Source organism: Momordica charantia, assembly GCF_013281855.1.
Source record: "Momordica charantia cultivar OHB3-1 chromosome 5 unlocalized genomic scaffold, Mcharantia_2.0 BLBB01000005.1, whole genome shotgun sequence".
Classification (NCBI taxonomy): Eukaryota; Viridiplantae; Streptophyta; class Magnoliopsida; order Cucurbitales; family Cucurbitaceae; genus Momordica; species Momordica charantia.
Window position 1 is genome coordinate 23,212,766 of NW_028275163.1, and position 22,026 is coordinate 23,234,791.

General features: G+C 32.2%; 2 protein-coding genes and 1 pseudogene across 3 annotated transcripts; all 3 read right to left on the reverse strand.

Moving 5' to 3' along the window:
- Nucleotides 1-3,649: 3,649 nt before the first annotated feature.
- On the reverse strand, nucleotides 3,650-6,955 carry LOC111014393 (uncharacterized). The gene is made up of 6 exons (XM_022289109.2): nucleotides 6,506-6,955; nucleotides 5,051-5,261; nucleotides 4,823-4,952; nucleotides 4,596-4,650; nucleotides 4,040-4,140; nucleotides 3,650-3,950 (listed from the first exon to the last, which is right to left on the reverse strand). Exons 1-6 carry the CDS (start codon nucleotides 6,666-6,668, stop codon nucleotides 3,840-3,842), a joined length of 771 nt encoding a protein of 256 aa, XP_022144801.1. The 5' UTR covers nucleotides 6,669-6,955; the 3' UTR covers nucleotides 3,650-3,839.
- Nucleotides 6,956-9,717: 2,762 nt separating this feature from the next.
- LOC111014364 (thaumatin-like protein 1b) lies at nucleotides 9,718-11,393 on the reverse strand. Its single transcript, XM_022289058.2, has 2 exons — nucleotides 11,327-11,393; nucleotides 9,718-10,410 (listed from the first exon to the last, which is right to left on the reverse strand). The coding sequence occupies exons 1-2, from the start codon at nucleotides 11,379-11,381 to the stop codon at nucleotides 9,740-9,742; spliced, it is 726 nt and encodes a 241-aa protein (XP_022144750.1). The 5' UTR covers nucleotides 11,382-11,393; the 3' UTR covers nucleotides 9,718-9,739.
- Nucleotides 11,394-13,690: 2,297 nt separating this feature from the next.
- Nucleotides 13,691-15,786, reverse strand: LOC148211554 (thaumatin-like protein 1b; annotated as a pseudogene). The gene is made up of 3 exons (XR_015791077.1): nucleotides 15,717-15,786; nucleotides 15,110-15,165; nucleotides 13,691-14,508 (listed from the first exon to the last, which is right to left on the reverse strand). The product of XR_015791077.1 is annotated as a thaumatin-like protein 1b (transcript).
- Between the last annotated feature and the right edge of the window lie 6,240 nt (nucleotides 15,787-22,026).

Sequence of the window (22,026 nt, forward strand, 5' to 3'; positions counted from 1 at the left end):
GGTAGTTATAGGAACTCAATTGTCGGATATATTTTATATTGTTTAAATAGTTGTGTAAAATCTTGTATATCTTCAATGAGTATCTCTCATATATACTACTAAGTCCTGTACTTTAGCAAGTTTTACTTAGAACTGGAAGGTGGGAAGATTTCATTTACATATCATTAGAATATTAAAATGAATAAATATATTATAAAATGGTCATTGGATTATATTATATAATCTAATGGTTGGAGGAGTACATGTATACCATACAATTGAAAAAACAACGATTCCCAGGAAAAAGCGCTAAAAAAAATAATGAGAGAAGAAAGATAATTAAAATATGGAAATAATATTTTGGAAGAGTATATTTTTATCATACTATTAAAAATAAGACATCGAACCAAAAAATTATGCAAGAACAAATTTGAAATTAAGATTAAGGCAAAGATGGAAAAAGGGAATAGAAAAAAATTTGTTATAATTAGATGGATATAGAGAATCTGATTCATTAGAGAAAATCAGGGAAAAAATGGAATGAGATCAAGTGAGAATAAATATAAAAGATTTGAATATATGATGTTTAATACGTAGAATCCAAATATGAAAACTTTTGAAACCTAATTAAATCTAATTATTCCCTATAAATTCGAATAATAGAGATAGGATACATAGGTATATATATTATATTCATAATAAGAAGTAAATCTGTAAATCTCGAGATTATGAGAATAATTGATTTGAAGCCACAATGATTTTATGTTTAGAAAATTCGAACATTAAATCTTTTATATTTAAATAAGAAAAACTAATTATAATAAATATAAATGCTATAAATAAGTATAAATTTGACATTTGGAAAATATTTTAAATCCAAAAATCTAAAACAGTAAAATTTGTAAATATTAAATATTTGTGAAAATAAGTTTCCATCCAAAACATTATCTGTTTATTTTGGAGATAATATCTTCGAAGGTCTGTTAGACCCCTACAAGCCCAACCCAAGCCCATCAATTGCCCAAGATAGGCATAAATTACACACCCACGTTCCCACGAGTCCAGCCATCCAAAGCACTCCACCCGCTAACCGACGCCGTTTTGCCTCTCTCGAACATGTCTCAATATGCGTACCAAAACAAGGCTCTAGCCTCTACGTGTCGATACCAGCGGAAATATGCAACTTTCAAGTTTATGAAAACAATAAAATATCCATGAATATTTTATGAAAAATTAAAAAAAATATATATATATTAACACAAGTATTTTTTTTAAAATAAATTTAAATTTTTAAAAATTTTAAAGGAACGATAGATTAAAAAGAAATAAGACCACTAAAGGTCACATTATAAGAGTGGTGACCACTAGGGGTGATCATCGGTCGGTCATGGTCAATTTTTGGCCACAACCGATGTCGAACCGTTAAGAACCCACGTTGAAAAGAGATGAGATCTAACATAGGTTTATAATAGACATGAACTACTCCTGCCATTGTCAATTGGTTTTGAGATGAAACCTGGTATCCGAGCCAAAAACGCTTTATGTCGATTTTAAAAAAATGGAAACGGACTACTTTTATTTCCTCCATGAATTTTGATACGTCGATTTTCAAAAAATGGAAATAGACTACTTTTATTTCATTCGTTGATCGGTCGATTTTTCGGCTAAAAGCCTTAAGAAAAAAAGAAAAAAAAAGTGAAACGGTGAAGGAAAAGAAACAAGAAGAACAATGTTGAAGAACACAGAAAAAATGCTAAAATGAGAAGAGTCATGCTACTTACTTCCGGAAAAAAAACCACAAAAGAACCAAAACAAAACAAAGAAAAACACCAAAAAAAAACTAAGTAGTTGGACCGAGAGAAAAGACACACTTTTCATTGGAGGAACGGAGCAGCCATTGGCCACCCCCTTCCCATTTTTGGCTCTAATTCCTATGAAAATAATCTATCTTCTCGAAGAGGAATGAAATATTAAAATTTTTTCAATTAGGTTCACATTAATTATAATATTTTCTTATATTTTATCCACTTCTTCTACGATATAATCTATTCATCTCTTATATCTATGTTAAACCTTACAAAATATCAACAAGCAGCCAAGTGGATCAAGGCAGTGGATTGTGAATCCACCACACGCGGAATTTCATGTTAGAAATTTAATGTCTTTACAAAAATGTCACAATTTTTTTTTCCAAATATAGCATTAACTTCGTTTTAGTGGCCAAAGCGAGCATAGCTCAATACTAAAAAAAACTTCGTTTTAGTGTATTTTTCATAATCATATTTGAGATTGAGTTTATTGTGGATTTTGTTTAGTATGTTACTTTTGTAAATTTTCGTACATTTTACTCTCTCTATATATATAACCTGAGCAAGCTCAACTAATTAAGACATATATTTTCTATTAAAAGATCGAGAGTTCGAAATATCTCAAATTTAATCTCTTAATTTGATGCAAAGTATTACAAGCAAAGATGTGGCAGATGGGTTTGAGGCATGGCGGAGGGACTGGAGGAGGATTTCAAATGGGTGCTGCATGAGGGTGGAAGGCTAAGTAAAAGTTGGGGATGAGGGTTCGAGAAGGTTCGGTCTATGGCACGTGATTAGAACCAAGTGAGGCTTATGCAGAGAAGACTCCATGCCATAGACTAAGACAGAAAATGAAATCGTGTCAAATTTAAGATAAAACTTAGGTATTTACCGGTAAGTAGGTATCTTCACATTTACCATCGTTAAAGAATATTCTTTTTCTTTTCTATGCAGGTCATTTTTTCAATAGAAGATACCAATAGAACGATCCTTCCATAGAAATTCTTACTTCCCACCCTCAAGTTTTTGACTGAAATAAATATTTCTCGTTCATCCATCAACCCAAAGAAATTTCTCGTTATACACCATTAAATCTCCCTCTATAGAAACTTAAAATGGTAGGTACCAAACAAGAATTTCCTGCTGCTACTCAGGAGTAAAAAAGTATTCTATTTTGTCCACCACTAAATCTTTTAAAGGTAGGAAAGAGAAATGCAGATAGTAAACGGATGAGAGATCTTTTTCTATTTTCCCAAGAAAAAAAGAAAAAAATTTGTTGAAGACTCGAGAAAATCTAACTGTTCAATCAACTTGAAAGTATTACACTTTAATTGGCCTAGTTTTTCCTTCTAAATGAAAAATCCTCCAAACAAGTAGTAAAAGTTTAAAACATATATGAAAATTCAATATTTAACAGGAAGCTCTATTTCAATATACAGCTTCTACAGGAAGCTCTATTTTATTTCATTCTCACCATTGATTGATTGGATCTATTGCCTGATGTGTAGAAACCCAAACTCACAATGAGGTTAAAAAGTTATATATATTATGAGATATATCACCGAAAATGGTATAATTGAAAAATGTTATATCATGTGGTCTGAGATGTTAAACAAAATATATTTAATATGGCCTACAGGTTTTCTAATCCTCCGAATTACGTAAGCCTTTACTACAAAAAATCAGGCATCTAAAACAGTAAAACTCATCACTCAACATTCTCAATTTCAAGCTATAAATCCAGACTTCCAATCTTGCCGGCTCACACACATTTAGATTAAATTTCAAGGAAGGTACCACTTAGAATTTGGACAAAATTAAGGTTGGACAGGACAAACTTCTCTTAGGTTAATAAATATGGATAGTAAAAAAAGAGAATTCTAATTAATGTTACCAAAATCTCAGCCTATTTACAAATGATTAACCATACAAGTGTTGGGATAAATATGAGAACAAAATTAGCAACTTTTTTCTCTAATGCAAGATGAGTTGAAAGGTTAACTGAATATGTAGATTGTAGAATGAGGACTTTACTAGGAAGTTGGTGATGGCTCAGGTAATTGGTGAAAAAGGAGAACCAACTGGAGCTGCAAGCCCGAGGTACCGCATTATCCTCATTCGGCGAATTTTTCTTGTTGATTTAAGAGAAATGGTCATCTCTTCCTACAGACGAAAAACGTTTAATCAAAATCTAAAACATAACTTTTTAGTGTTTTCCATGCATTGGCAAAAATTTTGAGGCAGCAACTTACATCGAATGGAACTTTTGGCTTTCTTTCCCTTTTTCCCCTTCCTCTGGCAACGTCAAGGTCATTATCCTCAATCTGGCTTGAGTTTGATGAAGACCCTTTGTCTGCTTAAAGAAAACAAGGTCCAAAACGGGAAGGTATAGATGAAGGAAGTGAGTACAGATTCACACGCCTAAGAGTTGGGAAAATTATGTTACTTTTAGACATCGAGTATTGAGTTTAGAAGTTAGTGGACAATCTTTGAAACGTATAATCAGCTCCAGCATAAAATGAAGCAATAAGAACCCAAGGAACAACGTGATGTAATGCATTGTCTTTGAAAGCATTGTTACCTCTCACACAAACATGTTAACACATTTCTTCAAAGGAGATAATTCTGTAGAACATGAAATCCCATGTTGCAAAATGGAAGATGCTGTGTACATGTTTCTGGGCTTAATGATCAAGAATAGTTTTCTTTCTATTTCACAAAGTGTAGTGTTTTTGGCAGGATAAGTAATCTCCAAGATAATTTTTGGAAACAAAATGGCAGATATTGTTATTGAAATCAAGCGCATACCGAATGATTGATCTTGACACTCTACTGTTGTGTTTGAACTTCTCTCCTCGAAACACTGAAGGCAATGCCATGTACAGAGTTATAACTAAGCTTAGACATTTAAAGGAAAAGTAGAAAGGGTGGATATTTTCTTAAATTGGAAAATGAAAATCACAATATACAACTAATAAATTCAAGCTAAAAACGAATTGGTCAAATTTAATGACAAAGAATAGCACATTACTTACTTCATTAGACCACAACTGTTCATTCTCTGGAGTTGCAGAAAGACTGTTGCTTTCTGAATCTAGTAATTTCTTAGGAACAGGGTATGATATCTCAGAAGTACCTTTTTTCTTCCTTACAGCCTTGCATGAGCTGAAAAAGGATAATCAAAACAGTTAATAATACGAATAGAGAAAAGAGGATTGATAATGGATATTTATCAAGAGAACAGATTAACATAAAAAACACACCTATCACTGAGAGGGCATTCAACTGATTCAATTTCTACAGCATGAATTTCATCAGGACTTGAGCATTGGCTTAGTTCTTCCACGGAGGAGTTGCTGTATTTTACCAAAGAGCTCGAAGAGAGTTCTTCATTTGTATTATCTAAGTGATTCACGATCAATTCTGACGATCGAACTTCATTCAAGGACAATCTTCTTGGCAAGACAGCTGTGCCTAACATGTCCCCAAGAGTTCAGATTCAACTTCAATCATATAACGTGTAATCCAAATATATCATTGAGACATTTCAATTTTCAAAATATTATAGGGATAAGAAATCAAGAGACAAATGTCCAGCGTGTAGTTCAACGGGAAAAGGGAAACAAAATTAAAACTTGTGAAGTTGCTAATTTCTACACAGGACTTAAGGATCCAGAAACTTGTGTCACAATAAATGTCCATATAACAAGTAAAATAGGCAGTAATCAATAATTATCTTGATTCTTATATTGGATGATACAAGATAGACATAGATGCAGCTGGCTAATTTATCACTATAATTTCTATCACATTAACAACATTGAATCATATTTCACATTCTGCTAGCTAGCCTTGAGCCACTATTGATTTCAACTAAACTACTGGTGCTCACAAGGGCGAACCCAGAAATTTTCAGAGAGAGGGTCAAAGTTTTACATTCCAACTTTTTATATAATAATCTTACTCTTCTGAAACTTGGGGAAATTAAAGAGAAACATTATAATTCTCTTTTATATTATTTTTTCATCTAAAATGAACCAAGAGAGGGGACAAACTTCCTTCTTCACTCTGCAGGCAGTGGGGGGCATTTGACACTAAATGTTCGATTTATCAACTTAAACAGTTACTAAAGTGCAAACAAATAGAACTCAAAACTTGCTAATTTCACATTTTTTATAGTTTCATCAGGTTCAACTCCACCAGCAGGATGACCGACGAGAAATCTTGCCCTCCATTTTCCACTGTTCCCGAAATTGTGAGTGTAATTTTTTTCTGGGAGAGTTTACGGTGCGTGAATGGGGAATTGATTAACACATATTTATGGGCATTAGAACTGAAAATACGCACGATAACATGAATCACTCTAAAACTAACATTTTTCTCAACAAGAACTAGATGAAAATACAGGGTCAAGAAATTAATGTCTAGCAATCTCCACAACATGAAAGTCAAACCATTAAATTAAACAGAAAATAAAGCAATATCCCGCAATCAAAGATAAAAATTCGATGACAATCAAAGAACTAGTATGGAAACTCAACAATAAAAATCAATCACTATGCCAGAGAGATCTCAGGCGATACAATGGCACTAGATATCATCAATCCCAGGATCAAACCCAGTACACAAGCAAATTCCAAAAACCAATCACAAAATTAGGGAAATTCATACAGATTCATAAAAAGAGGGGATAAATTAAAAAATAATAAAAAAGAAACCTCGATGGGCAATAGAAGAGGAAAAGCAGAAAAGGGAGGAGAAATCAGTGCGGCGTTTTGGCGGTGAGCTTCTGCGCTGTTGAGAATACTTGGGTATGTTATCAATAATCCGTGCTTGTCTTTCGCCCTTCTTCCTCTCGGGCGTCTTCCTCTTCTTCGCCATTGTCAACAATTGGGGAAACCCTTAAAAAAAAAAAATTGAATTCTTGAGGAGAAGAACGAACCCTAGAAGAACAAGTAGAAGAACCGGATTGTTTCGTAGTGGATCCGAATGAGGAAAATGAATGGGGCACCGACGAGTTCCCAATTCGTATAGCAATGGGCCATTTTAAATTACGAACTCTCTGAAATCACAGCAAGACGGTGGGCAGTCCAATATCAACGAAAATAACTGATTTTTTTTCCCACACACGATGCAATAATTCATATATACAGCTTAGTTCTATCTTCACTGAATTTCATAATTCATAAACACGTTGCCTTCACATTGGACTTCTTTTTCCTGTCCCATTGTGATCCTTAATTTTTAGTTCTATAGTGGATGTTAGTTGTAATTAAGATAGACGATACAATCTTACGAAAACTCAAATAGTTTGAGAGTGTTTGTTGCATCATGAAAATAACTTTAAACAAAAGTGTGATATTGTCTTATACTACAAGTAATATCTTAAGTAGCAAGGGCATCTTTATCCCACGTAGATAACGATTAAATCTCGTATAATGTCACACTAGCTCATCAATATGAAATAAAATGTTGTACTTTAAAAACTTATATTCACTTTTTTCCTAAAGGGAAAGGAGTAGCCTAAAGACTCAATAGGAAAAAGTTATTAAATCTCACTAACACCACGCGACATACATTTAATAACCATATCACTCTATATTTTCATCCGCTTGAATCTCTGATGAACCTCTTCAGTCTATCCATCTTCGACACATCTCCCACTATCATATATATATATATATTTTACTGCATATGCAAGATTGTTGAAAGAGCATTTACGATGATTAAATAAACAGACCCTAAACTGGTGAGCAAATTCCACTAATTCATTATCTAACCATCATCTCTAATTTCTCACGTTTGCCACAAATCAATAAGTTGAACACTCTTCTCAAGTTTAACCAACACATTTGGTCTCAACTTAGGCTCGTTAAGTTAATCTAGTGAAGTATTGAATATATAACTAATTATCAAGTAAAATTAAGTGGGTATAATTTATGTTAACTTATAAGAGCTAAATTAGTTCAATGTACGAAAAAGTTTCACTCTTTTCTTGTTGGTTGACTTTCATCAAAAAGAGTGTTCACTCATTTTTTGGATCCTTCAAAGAGCCATTTTCTAAGAAGCTCTAGACAAGATGATGATACGTTCCTAACTCACGAAATTAATAGGTAGTTGAGATTACTTTTGGTTAAGTTTTTGTTTGTTGTAGCTTTGGTCAAGGGTCTTATCAGACTGCTTTATTTCATTTGATTACCCATGCTTATTCAAAAGCGTGAGTAAAATATGACCAATCAATAAATTTGAAATCGAATATTTTCCTTCTATATTCTCTTTCTTCTTTATTTAATTAAAGTTTAAAAACATTCTAAAGAACAATCTAATCATATGTCTATCATGGTACAATTCATTATCCTCAGCTCAATAATAGAAATTGAAACTTGCCTTCCTATGAGTTATTATCCGACCTTTGAAATCCTCACCCTTTTTTGCTGAGCTAAAAATGTAAAAATATAAATAAGTTAAAAAACATGTTTGATCCTACTGTAAATTTTTTTTTTTCTTTTAGCCCATTAAAGTAAAACTTTTAGTTTCTTACATTTCAAAAATAACAATTTAGTTATATTTTAAACATATATTCAACTATTATACGTGGTTAAAATAATGTGGTTACTAATTTTATCTAATTAGATCTATGGAGAATTTTTTTTAAGAAGTATTTTGAAAATGTATTCAAATATATATATTTTTTTTACTTCTAGGCATAGGAGAACTCAAACTTGGATCATGAGTGTCAACATCTAAATCTCTTGCCACTCCGCCAACATCCAATATATTCAACTGTTATTTAAGAATAACAAGCCGCCACGCTTAATCTATTTTTCCTATAATACACAAATATAGTTTTAAAAACACAATAAATAGAAAAAGACTAAGAAGGAGTGACCATCTTTGATAGGTTTTCAATCTTCTTTTTTGTAGTTCTTCCCTCCCGATGAAACTTATATAAATATATATTTTCCATCTTCCCAAAATTAAATTCTTTCCTTTACAAATTCAGTTTCCCTTTATACGTACAGGCCTTTCTTAGAGACTATGTATTGATTTAAATATAAACAAATTTCAGAGATTGAAGTAAAAAGAAACACTGCAAATAACTCTTTATAAAATTATTTCATTGCATGTATGTTATTCTTATTCTTGTTATTCTTTTTCTTATTTCTTGTTTCTTCTTCTTCTTCTTTTTTTTTTTGCTAATAAATAAAAATAAAACTGATTCTGATCATTATTTTTCTTTTTATTGAAAAAATAAAAAATAAAAATATGTTTTCAATTTTTATTCTCTAGAATCTTATTTATAATTAAAAGATTAAAATTCTTTAATATTTATTAGGTATTTTATAAGTCAATAAATAATGATAAACTAATATTTTGTTGTTCTATAAAAAACTTGAAAATAGATAAACGTTTGTTCCAAAATTTCAAAAAAAAAAAAAAATCTTAAAAGTTTATAAATAACTAGAAACATAAACTTCTGCCAAAAACTCTGGTGCAATTTCTTGGTGATTTGTTTTCCGTATTTTCAAGCATTTGTTTAGTAGCAGATTTGGTAATTAAATTTTAACTTAAAACATTGGTTAAAATATATTTGCAAAGAGTGATAGTTACCCAAGTTTAATCTAAAATAATATTAATTAATTTATCAACACTTTTTGTTATAAATTTTGTACCATTTTATTTTAAAATGTTATATAATTTATAATATAATTTTACCTGTTTTATTTTTAATAAAAATAAAATTAGTTTATAAACTAATATATTTATCAAAAGTTTTTTTTTTTAATCTTTAATTATACATTTGTTTTCAAAAACAAATGTGCCCTACCAAAAGCATTTCTGATCAAGATAAAAACAGGTTGCTAACCAAACAAATCCTTATATTCTTAAAAAAACTGGAAATGAAAAACAAACAAGAACAATCAAGGGAAACATTATCAAACGGGATTAATTCAAATAATGGGACAGAAGATTACATTAATGGTATTAAAACCAGTGCATCCGTAGGTGGGAGGAGAATTATCGCCGGGATACGTGTGGGCCAGAGCGCACGAATTCTTGAACGTCTTGGAGTATTGATCCGGCTGGCAACTGGGCGAGTTGCAGCAGTACTCCGGCGACTTCAAGGCGTCGCACGCGCTGTAGCAGCCGACGTACGCGCCGTCCTTGTTGGTGGCGACGAGCGAGGCCGGGCAAACGTTTCCGATGTTTTGGATGCAGTCGACGACGGGGCAGGGGCCGGAGCCGCCGTCGACGAGGTGGCCGCCGTCGGGCTGGATCCGGACCTGGATGTTGAAGCCGTGTTTCAGGCTCAGCTCGTAGTGGACCACGGACTGGTTGATGGCGAAGTTGAGGAGGGTGACCGGGAGAGCCGGTGGAGAGGAGTCGCAGATTATGTTGCCTGACCCGCAATCGCCGGTTTCGCAGGAGAACTTGAACGAGGGGTCGTTGGAGCACTTTGTGCGGGCCCAGATGCTGCCCGTCCACGTGTCAGGCATCGTGAACACCTCCAGCGTGTCCGGCGGACTCTCCGGGTCGGCGTCTCCGATCGACGGGTTCGCCGCCAGCCATATTGAATATGGGCATTGGTTGTCAAAATGGAAGATTACATCACAAACAACACCTTCAAAATATTTCCAACAAAATACTTAACTATTTTTTTTAGATCGAACCTCCGTCGTTGAGAGAAGGAGTACGTACCAATTAAAATATTTAACTATTGGTCGGTAGGGAGGATAAATAATAATAATATTTAGATATTTATCAACTCCGAGAGGATAAATAATAATAATATTTAGATATTTATCAACTAATTGTAAACCTTCTACCGACTGTCATTTAAAAAAATTGATAGACGATGGATACATAATAAAAATAATAGAAAAATAAATAAATTCTTGATTGTGTCCATTTTTAGTACAATATCTATGGACTATAAATACCTAAATATTATAAATTTCTTATAAATAAGAGAGATAAAAACAAAAAAATTCTAGTTTCTCTAAAAATAAATTATCAAATTTTTAGCCCCAATCACAAGAAAATTTACATATTAATATATTACAGTATAACAAAGTTTTTTATTTTTAAAATTTAAAATAATAAAGATAGAATAAATTTTTTCAATAGGATCTAAAATAGAAGGGCATATAGAACATGAAAAGAAAAGATATAAGGTAGTGAATTGAAATTAAATCACGACCAAATTTATAATAAAAGGATGGTTTGAATCATTATGTTCTCCATTACATAATTTTGTATATATTATGTATTATGTTGAAGCTACGTATTTCTCAATCATGGTTATTTGTTAATTTGCTATTTCAAGAGGTTATTTTTATTTATTTTGTGTATATATTTTACATTTGAAAGTAATTAATAAAGTTAAGAAGGTTATTTACATTTTCTGATTCAATATGTTATTCTTTATGTATGATGGAAAATGAATGATGAAACTTTATATTGAAATTAATCTATTAGAACTTAAAATGAAAGCAAATGGAAATGGAAAAAGAAAAAGAAAAAGGGTGAGAAATTACCTGCTGTGAGAAGGGAGAGTTGGAGGAGAAGAAGAAGAGAAGCTTTGGAAGCCATTGATATGCAGAGATGATCGAATGATTGTGGGAATTAGGTTAGAAGGAGAGTCAATTTATAGGGGAGAAAAACAGAAATGGAGTGTAAATTAAATTGAATTAAAGTAATTTCAATTGAAATTCTATAACTAATTCATTAAACCCTAAATGGAAAGTGAATGGTGCCTTTAATTTTTAACCAAAATATGCAATGAATCAAACCTATCCTAAATTCGAGAAGGAAAATAACCCCTATATTAATATTTAATTTTTGTTGTTATATTCCTCTCTTTTATACATGGTAAAAAATATATAGTGTAGGTCAAACTATAATTTTATTTAATGAGTGAATTTTACAAAATCTTTCTGGAAAAATGTTTTGATTTTTTTGAGCTAAATTAGTAGTTTTCCTCTGGTTTCAATTTGAACGGTTTAAAATTTTCTATTTAGAGTTTATATGGCTTGGTAAAAACTTCACAAATAATTATCGGGAAAATCGAGCCTAAATTTCGAATTAATCCTACCTACTATTTATCGTTACCATATTTATTATGTGTATGTTTGCAACAATTTACATGACAATGAGTTCATGTAATCTATTTGGTTAAATGTGTAACTATTAGTTACCGTGGTATATATTAATTAAGAGTTGTGATCGAGCATTAAAGATAGGGTGAAATGATGAAACTATAGAGACCAAATTAAAATAATTTTAATTATAAGAACAAAATTAAAAAAAAACTGAACCAAAATTATAAGGACAATTAGTGTAGCTAAACTTCGACCAAAACTTCCTGCCTACTACACAAAATTAACGATTCAATACTATTAAAAAAAGTAATTTAATATATATTTTTCCTTTTTTTAATAAAGATATATTTTTCTCATTTGATTTATATGTCGATTAATAGCAAAATAATTCAACAAAATCAGTTACAAGAAACATATTTGTAACAAGGTTAGTCCGAGTTTCGATTGTGATAGAAAACAGGCTTAAACTCGAATGAAAACAAAATGAAATAAAATACAGCAATAAATATTTGAGAAATTATCTTCAAATTTAATTCGTAATACAAAGTTTTTTATTTTAAATTAAAACATAATTTTAGTATATATCCTTTTAACCTTAAATTTATTTTTTTTAATCCACATATTTTAAATTTTTTTTTATTATCATCATTATGTTTCGACTAAAACTTAACGAAGCACATGTATGTGTTAGTTGTTGGTGAAAAGTACATATACACACATGTAATTGTAGATCTGTTTCTTTTTTTTTTCTTTTGAGAACAATTGTAGATCTGTTTAATGAACTTGATTATATTATATTTTGTTTTGTGAGTGTTGGGTTTGTAAAGAGTACAAACAAAGTCTCATATTAATTAGGGAAATAGGTGATTCATGGTATATATAAAGAAGGACAATTATCTTCGTTGGTACGAGACTTTTTGGATGGAACCAAAAGCAAAATCGTGAGAACTATGCCCAAAGTGGATAATATCATACCATTGTATCGATACTCGATATATAAGGGGTACCGTTGCCCCCATGTCACTAGAAGTTCAAAATATTTATTTTTTATGGAAAAAAGAGGGATAGTTTTAGGCTAATTTTGTTTTCTGAGAGTGCAACAAATAAATAATACTTTATTTGGGTTTTTGTAACTGTTTTTAGGGTGTGATAGTGAATTATTGTAATTTTCTACCAATGGTAAAAACGTGGAGTAAAATTTTAGTTGGAGGTAAGAATGATAGTAGAATTTTAAAAAAACACCAAGACCAAATTGAAAAATAATGTTAAATTATAACTACTCAAAAGGTAAGTGAATCTATATTTAAACAAACTATAATATTTAATCATCAATTTTTACTACTGTGAAGTCTCTACACATGTTTCTAATATGTCGTTTATGTCTATACATATACTTTCTACACTTTTTCAAAACATTTTAATAGATCCCTAAAACATCAATTTTGTGTCGGACTAATTTCTATCATTGACACTCCATTTAACTTATACCACCAAATACATAAACATGTCTAAAATCAATTTGTCATGTTAATTTTTAAATAATACATTTGACATGTCACATAAGCATTATACTCGTGAAGTCAACAATACGGATTTATTAAACATAAAATTTAACGGGATGGATCGACTGGTTTAGCTTCATTGAATTTCAACCACATAAGGTGATGACATATAATTTGGGCTATGATTGCACGGTAAAAGTGTTGTTCTTGTAAAATCATAATTTGGGCCATTAACTCGAATTCGCAACATTATTTATATTCTTCTAATTTAATTTGCCTCCAACAATTACTAGGACAGTAGCAAAACTCAATAATTTTTACTTTGTAATTAGAAATTTATTCTCATCTTTGATTTACTTAACACAAGACCCTCAAGTTACAACATTATTACATCATATTCATATAATTCTTGATATACCCAACACCCTACTGTGTGCTTTATTGCTTAATTAATACTTTTTTTCAATGGCAACTATGATGAGCCAGTGGCTTGATTAACCGCAGAAGGTAATGACATAAATTGGGGCGATTGTTGCACGTAAAAGTGCCGTTCTTATCATCATATGCGTAACTGTAAGCCTCAGGGCATTGCCTCTCAAAAATCAAAGAGTAATTTGTTGGCTTGCACTTGTCCGGGTTGTTGAATTCTCCAGTGCAGCAGTAGCGAGGCTGGTTGAATGCCAAGCAAGCGCTCTTGCAAGCGATCACCTCGTTCCCGGACTTCACCTGCAGCTCGGCCGGGCAAACCCGGTTCACGTCAGCCCGGCAGCTCGACGACTTGCACGGCCCCGTTCCGCCCTGTGTGGTTATTGACACTGAGATGTTGAACCCGTCCACATTGCTCACATCGTAGAAATCTTGGCCGCCGTTTGGGGCGAGGGTGAATTCGGCTAGTGTCACTCGTGGAACTCCTCCAGCGCCGTTGCATGCAATGTCTCTCCCGCATTCTCCGGTCAGGCAAGTGAACCTTCCGCCGTTGTTGGAGCACCGGGTTCGTGCCCACACTCGGCCCGTCCATGGCGTCGGGGCATTGAATGACCTCGATGCTCCTGGAGCTAGCTCGAACCCAGTTGTGGATAGTTGGGGTTGTCCTGGACCACTCGTTAATGTTGCTGGCTGTTGATGTGTGGATTTCGGTCCTTCGGTTCACTACCTCGCATCCACCAAACTTGTTGATCCGGGACTAGTACCTGCAAAATCAAATCGAGCTAAACCGGTGTGACTCTAGTCACACGGGCTCCGATGCTTAAGTTAGCAAGAGAATAACGTAAATGTAGTCAACTCTCTTCCCCCTATACCTCTAAGACTGGATCAATACTTATAGCGTGAAGTTGTTCCAGAATCTTCCGTAGCTAACCCTAATTCACCGTTGCAGGGCCTGAGCGACATCGTCGATCGAAGACGGGGGATCACTGGCTGGGCCGTGGGCCGAGCACGGCTCGGGACCGAGCCTCGGGTCGGGGCCGAGCACGGCTCGGGACCGAGCCTCGGGTCGGGGCCGAGCCCCGGGTCGGGACCGAGCACCGGGTCGGGGCCGAGCACCGGGTTGGGGCCGAGCCCTTCGTGGCTCAGTGGGCTTCCCTCTGGTCACTTTCCTCGTTCTCTGCTCCGGCGTTAGGTCACTCTTTTGGCCGGCCCGTTATGTCCCGGGCCGGTCTTCCCCAATCAGACTTCAACTCCTTGTCTCGTTTCGGGTCATTTTCGTTCTCCATAACACTGGCCATATTGTTCTCGGACAGTTGTTTTTCACAGTAATGGTTGCAGCTTCAGCACCTGAAATAAAACCAATAACCTATCAACTTAAACTTTTAAATTCCTCGTGAATTGGTTTAATATTGTAAATTAGTTTTGAGATGGAACTTATAAATATTAATATAGTATCAAAGTCCAAAAATTCAAACGAGCATTTGATACAAAAATGAGATCTAGTCAAGATCGATATGTCAAACGTGCCACAATCTTAAAAGGTATGTTAAATATTTTGAAAAGATAAGGGACCTAACAAGGTTCATAATACACATGGACTACTCCTCTTATTACCAGTTTGTTTTTAGATGGATCCTATAAATATTAATATTAGAGATTTCTCAAATAACCCCAATGACTGAAGTTCAAATCCACACCTTCGCATATTGTTGAACTTGAAAATATATATATTATAATACACAATCAAATCACATATTGAACTTTGTGCTAATGTCAATCGGAACAGGACCTAACGGTTAAGACACATTTACGTTTAGGTTGAAGGTTCAGACCTCACCACGAGTATTGAATTAAAACAAAGGAAAAAAAATTGTGAAGAATAGACCTCAGAAACGTACCAAAATGGAGGCAAAAGAAGAAGAATAATGCTGCGAAGAGTGCTTGGTTTTCCATTTTTGAAAGCTTCGAAATTTGCTTAAGCTTTGGAAACTGATGAGTTATGAATGAAAAGCTAGATCCGCCATGGTATTTATCCTCAAAAGTTTGGAGCTCAGCCTAGGCTGCCGTGTTGGAAACAAATTTCACAGACCTCTTAGAAACTGACACGTTATTATTGGGAAGAAAAATGACGGTAATGTATCAATATTTGATTAGTTCTATTCTACATATTGACTTTTAAAAGTTTTATAGAATTAGAGAATTTATAAATTATTGGTATATCAATACAATCTTCGGTTATGTTTTTATATTCAATGTTTTTCAGTATTATTATTGCTTAGTACTCAATGGAGGCCGAGTGTAATTAATATCCTAATGATCGATAGCAAATTGTTTTCTTTTTATTTTATTAATTGAACAAAATATACTATATATATATTTTAAAATGATAACATGAAAATACCAAAAATAGTAATGTATTCTAGAAGAATACTAGGAAGAAGAAAATTAATTTTAAGACGTAAGTTACTTAAGTCAAAAAATGTAGGGAAGAAACAGTAAATATCATCATTAAAGAATGAATTATAGAAACAGAATTGTAAAAATTTAATCTTAGGTCTTTGCCCATTCACTCTCAAATTGATAAAAGTAACATATTGCAAAAAAAAAAAAAAGAAATAAGTTTCAAAATTCTCATATGTCATGTTAAAAAAAAACTGTATATTGATTATTGTTTTGAAAATATAAAAGTAATAATATTTTGTTTTATTATGTTATTGAAGAAAAAACTTTTATAATGAATTAAAATATAGGAGAGGAATTAAGATTATAGACATATATTTATTGACAAACTAAAAATTTAGGTAGAGAAATTAATTGATACTAGAAGTAAGAGGTGGGGAGAGGATAAATGGTAGGGATAGAAGATTTTCAAATAATTAAATGATTTAAGTTAGATTGATTTTTCTCCAAAAATTTAAGATATTATTTTAAATCAATGGGTCTTTGTGAATTGAATTATATGATCTATGAGACTTTTCTTCTCCTCTTTTAAACTCGTCAAATTGAGAAGAAATAATAAGGTACCAATTATGATCATGTTGGCATGAGACTATTCTTTTAAACATAAATATAGTTATGTTAAATCAAGGCCCGTGTAAGAGAGAGAGAATCTATTCCAATTGCTTCGACCATGTTCCGAGTGCGAATTCTCTCATTCACACAAAGGAGCTACCTTATCTTGTATGGACTACTAACTTATGAGCAGGTGTAGTTACTTTGCGTAGGGTATTAAATTTTCGTCGATATGTAGATATTTTTATTGATATTTCTATGTGTTTATGAGTTCGACATTGACATGAGAGATATATCGACATTTTCATTGTATTACTTGATAAAACATTAAAATTATCAACCAAATATCATTAATATAGAGATAATATTAATATTAATCATTTTAGACTTATTTAGACATGGTAAAATTCTTATTTGTTAATTTAAATACCTTTTAAATTTTTTTTATTCTTATGACTTTTGTTAAATATTCATCGACGTTGACATATTTTATCGATGTTTTCATCGATATTTCCATGAAATTAAGAGATTGACATTTAAACCTTGCATTTCTTGTATTTAAATAACAAAAGAATTTCATCTAAATGTTTCATGCATTTCATTTCATTTAAGAATTTCATATTCATCACATTTCCATCGATTGAATTTCATTTTCATAAGTTTTCTTATCGGTATTTAAATAACAAAAAAAGTCAATTTCCACCCTTCAAAACTAGAGTAATTTCGTTTTTTTTAGTGCAACAATATATGGATAGGATTCGAACACACGACTTTTTATTGATCAGCGATCCATATCTTAATCAATTGAGCTGGATTGAAGTTGGCAGGTAACGTTAAAACTTTTACTTTAAAAGTTATAGTTTTTTTTAATAGTTATAGTTATAGAAAGTGACAATCAAACAAATACGAAATATATTAAATAATTTGAATAGGTCATAGGATTTCAACGAGGGTATTTATGGATTTCTGAAATTAGGCGCATATCCCGTAATAGATTGAATGGAATTGGAAGAGTCTTATCTCTGACTAATGGAGTGCAGGAAAATAGCCATCTCTTATTTGACCAAAATGCCCATTCAAGGTAGTTGGTCCTTTGATGAACTTTGATTATTCAAATTAAATTATGCGATTTAAATTTTCGTAAGTGCCATGATTTTTTAAAGACCCATATTATAATATGGGGGCATTCTATAGTGATTTAATTTAAATATTAGTTTTTTATGAAGATATTATTATTGATCACTAATTGAATTGAAATAAGTCCGATATTGTTTCTCTTGTTCCATTCTGCCAAGGTTATTTTGTAGGGAAGTTACATAATTTTTTATTCTATATTATTGTAAATGAAATTGATAATAAAATTGCTTAGATTCTCTCTTTTTCTATTTTGTTTTTTACGGTGATTCTCATCATCTGATGGCAATAATGATGAATCAGAATAGTGACTCACATATAAAAGAAACTGTAGTCTAGACCTTCGATGAGGTTGAGTTGAACTACTAAAAACGGTCAAGACTCATGCTATTATTCGAGCTGACCATTAGTCTCATATTTCGGCTGCTTGAGATATTAATCAAGCCGACCAACAATGCATAACCTCAGTCGCCTGAGTTATCAGCCAAGTCAAACATGTGTTAACTTCTGCAAGCACAAACCTCTAACAAAATTCACGACAATACGTCGCGATTCTCAAGCTGTCAAAGAGTCGTTGGAAGCCTTTTGGAAGTCTCACCTATAAATAAAGGTCTTCTACCTCATTTTCAGGTATGCGAAACTATATTCTCTTTCGAGTATAGATCGACTAGCTACCTGACTTGAGTGTTGTAGTCTTTACTCTATTTTGTTGGTCCCCTATTTACATCCATTTCAATCATCTAGTACTAATCTTTACGGATTTGGTCAAATTCTTGATCAAATAACACGAAACTCTTCTTGTCAAGATCATCTAACTTTATCCATATAAAAATATTTCAAGTATTAGTATCTTAATTGTATAGGTAATTTATTTTCAAGATAATGTATTATAGTTAAAATTAGGTATTGCTTGCGAGGAGTTTTGTTTGATTTGATGCTTTCAGAACAAAAAATTTTGAAAAGTCAATTTTGGCTTTACTGGGTAAGGAATGCAATGAAAAAAAAATATTATTTATTGGACATTAATGTTTTCTTTAAGATAACAACTTTAAGAGTCAACCGAATTCAAAAATTATAAAAATCTATCCATATTAGCATAAGCTCAATTTCATCTCATGTTATTTGTCTTTTCAATCTTTACCTTCTTGTTGAATTATATATGTTGGATGTGATTTGAATTTTTTTCTTTTTTGAATAAATGATTTAATTATCTTTCCAAAGGTTAGATGTTTCGATAAGAAGTATATAGGTTGGATATGATTCGAAATTATTTTAATAAACGATTTAATATTCTAATCTATTGGATGAAATAAATTTTAACACTCAATGATTACTAGTTGAACAATATTTTTTTCTTTCTCAAAAAAACGTCTCGTATTAATATTAGAATAAGGAAATATCAGTTTGAACTACATCCCGAAGCCAACCAAGAAAATCAAAAAACCACTCTTCGTTCCCTCCTCACCAACTCGTGGACAGCAGTGTCCTTTTCTCGGTTGAGGTGGGTAGTCGATTCAACCCATTTCTCTTCCGTAAGGGCTATAGCTTATCAATGTGCTAGATAATTTCTGTTAAGTCAACCTCCTCCTTTTTCATCAACCACCACAAGAAATTTTATTTTTGGCGACGACACTTTTGACCACGAATTGCAATTTCGTCGCCATAGGGTTATTTTTGGCAACCAAAAAAAATTAAATTTCGTTGCCAAAAATTGCGTCTAATTTCAGTCAAAATTTTTGGTGTCGAATTACATTTCGTCTCCCTAGGGTACTTTTGGCGACGAAATTTAATTTTGGTTGCTAAAAGTAACCTATGAAGACGAAATTGTAATTCGTTGCCAAAAATTTTTGACTAAAAATTTTTAAATTAGACAAACTTTTGGCGACGAATTGCAATTTTCGTCGCCAAAAGTACCCTATAGCGATGAAACTGTAATTCGTCGCCAGAAGTTTGTCAAATTTAAAATTTTTTAGGCAAAACTTTCGGCGACGAATTGTAATCTCGTCGCCATAGGGTACTACCGCCCAATTTTTTTTGGGAAACTTAAGGCGACGAAATTAAGGGTTTTGGGCGCCGAATTTGTTTTGATTTTTCTTCATTGGAGGGAATTTCATGAAGCAAGAAGATGATGATTTTTGTATTAGGTTTAGATTTACTTTGTAGTCGAAATTTAGCTTCTATTATGTATTCGATTTTTTATACTATTCTGATTGTAAAATTATTTGTTGTTTAATATAAATCGAAGTTTATATGATACTTTTGAATGTGTGTTCATGAAGTTTGATTTAAATTTTTTAAAGAAATATTTAGTGAGAAAGTTTAAGAAGAAACAAAAATTTAAAAAAAAAAATTGACTCAGAAAAAATTGTTAAATCGGAGCCTTTAGCGACGAATTTCAAATTTCTCGCCAAAAGTTTATGGTGATAAAATTTGTTTCGCCGCCACAGGGGCTTTTGGAGGCGAAATCATTTTTGTTTGCCATAGACTTTTGGCGATGAAAATGAATTCGTCGCCACTTTGGCGACCAATTCTGATATTTCGTCTCCAAAGATCTATGACGACGAGGTAAGATGACGACTTTTTTTCGTCGCCAAAACTTTTTGGTGATGATTTTCTAACATTTAAGGAGGAAGTTGTTGGTGGCCAAATTTTGAAATTCTTGCAGTAAATTGAATCAATTCAAGGTAAATTGATTTTGGTTTTGCACGTTGTTTCCTTCTTCTCCCTGATTTTGCTGTTTGCAACCAGGATAATTTCTCCCCTCCAATCTCGAACAATCCAACCCCGGCTACCAATTTCTTCCTCCTCGCTCCACGCCGCATCCCAGTTGATTTTCCAACCATCGGAACAGGAAACTCCATTTTGCGTCCAAATTGTCACCTAACTCATTAATACTCCTTAATGGTTGATATTAGTTTAGATCAATTTGAATATTCAAACTAAGTTTCCCCAATTTATTTATTTACTACTGATGCATATCGATAAGTATGGTATTAAGTATTCGTCGACATATTGACATGTCATCGACATTTCTATGTATCAATGAATTCGATATTGATATGGGGAAGTAAATCAACATTTCCCTCGTATTACAGAAAAGAAAATTGACAAACTATGAAGATCAACAAAATGTCATTAATATATACATAATATTAATATTAAAAATTTTAATTATTAAAACATATAAAAAAATATTTATTTGTTAACTTAAATATCTTTTACCATTTTTTAATTTATCTCATTTTTACAGAAAGATTCATTGACATCGACATTTTATCGATATTTCCATTAACATTTCCATGAAATTGAAACTTCGACACTTTCATTGACATCAATATTTAAAACGTTGTCGGGAAGTAAAGACTTGGCATCATCATCGCATTAGATATTATATTTTTTAATCATAGAATTACTTTTTTTTTTTAGTATAACATATGGGATGGGGGATAATTATAGAATTAACTTAGACCATATATGGTCTAAAAAAGGAGAGAAAATGAAGCCGAGAAATTAAAGATTTTTTTATGAGACTTTAGAGTCAAAATTTTTGTTAGGGTGTGTGGAATAATTCCACTTTGTTTTGTTTCAATTCATATTCTCTATGGAGCTAATTAATATTTCGTAGAATAATTCAATCCAAACATGACTTCAATTTTCTTTTTATTAGAAGTTATTAATTAATTAATTAATTAAACTTTATGATGATATTATTATTTAATTGGTTTATTAACCTTTGAAATGAAAATCAATTTAAATTAATAGTAAATTATTACAACGTCAAGATAAACAAGACTTAAAAAAAAAAAAAAGTTGGAGCCTTCAAGTTTAAAATAAGAATTGATATTTAACTTTCCATTTTCTTAGAAGAATGTTATTTTTTACTTTTTGAGGACGCTACTGAGGAACAACGGGAAATTAGGTCTCATAGAATTCAATTCCCATTCTCAACCCATGATCAATATGAATTCGAAGTTTCCTTCGTAACTCCCGAAACTTCTTCGTAGTAGCTCCGTTACATGCCTCATTTCATAGAGAACCTAACGAATGTTATTTATTTTATTT

Excerpts from the sequence above, each read along its gene's own strand:
- LOC111014364 (XM_022289058.2), bottom strand. The coding sequence starts at position 11,381 with ATGGCTTCCAAAGCTTCTCTTCTTCTTCTCCTCCAACTCTCCCTTCTC. Across the intron at positions 10,411-11,326 it reads ACTCTCCCTTCTCACAGCAG|GTGTTGTTTGTGATGTAATC; the intron begins GTAATTTCTCAC and ends AATATTTTGAAG.
- LOC111014393 (XM_022289109.2), bottom strand. The coding sequence starts at position 6,668 with ATGGCGAAGAAGAGGAAGACGCCCGAGAGGAAGAAGGGCGAAAGACAA. Across the intron at positions 4,141-4,595 it reads GTGTCAAGATCAATCATTCG|ACAAAGGGTCTTCATCAAAC; the intron begins GTATGCGCTTGA and ends TTCTTTAAGCAG. Across the intron at positions 3,951-4,039 it reads AGCCAAAAGTTCCATTCGAT|GAAGAGATGACCATTTCTCT; the intron begins GTAAGTTGCTGC and ends TTTCGTCTGTAG.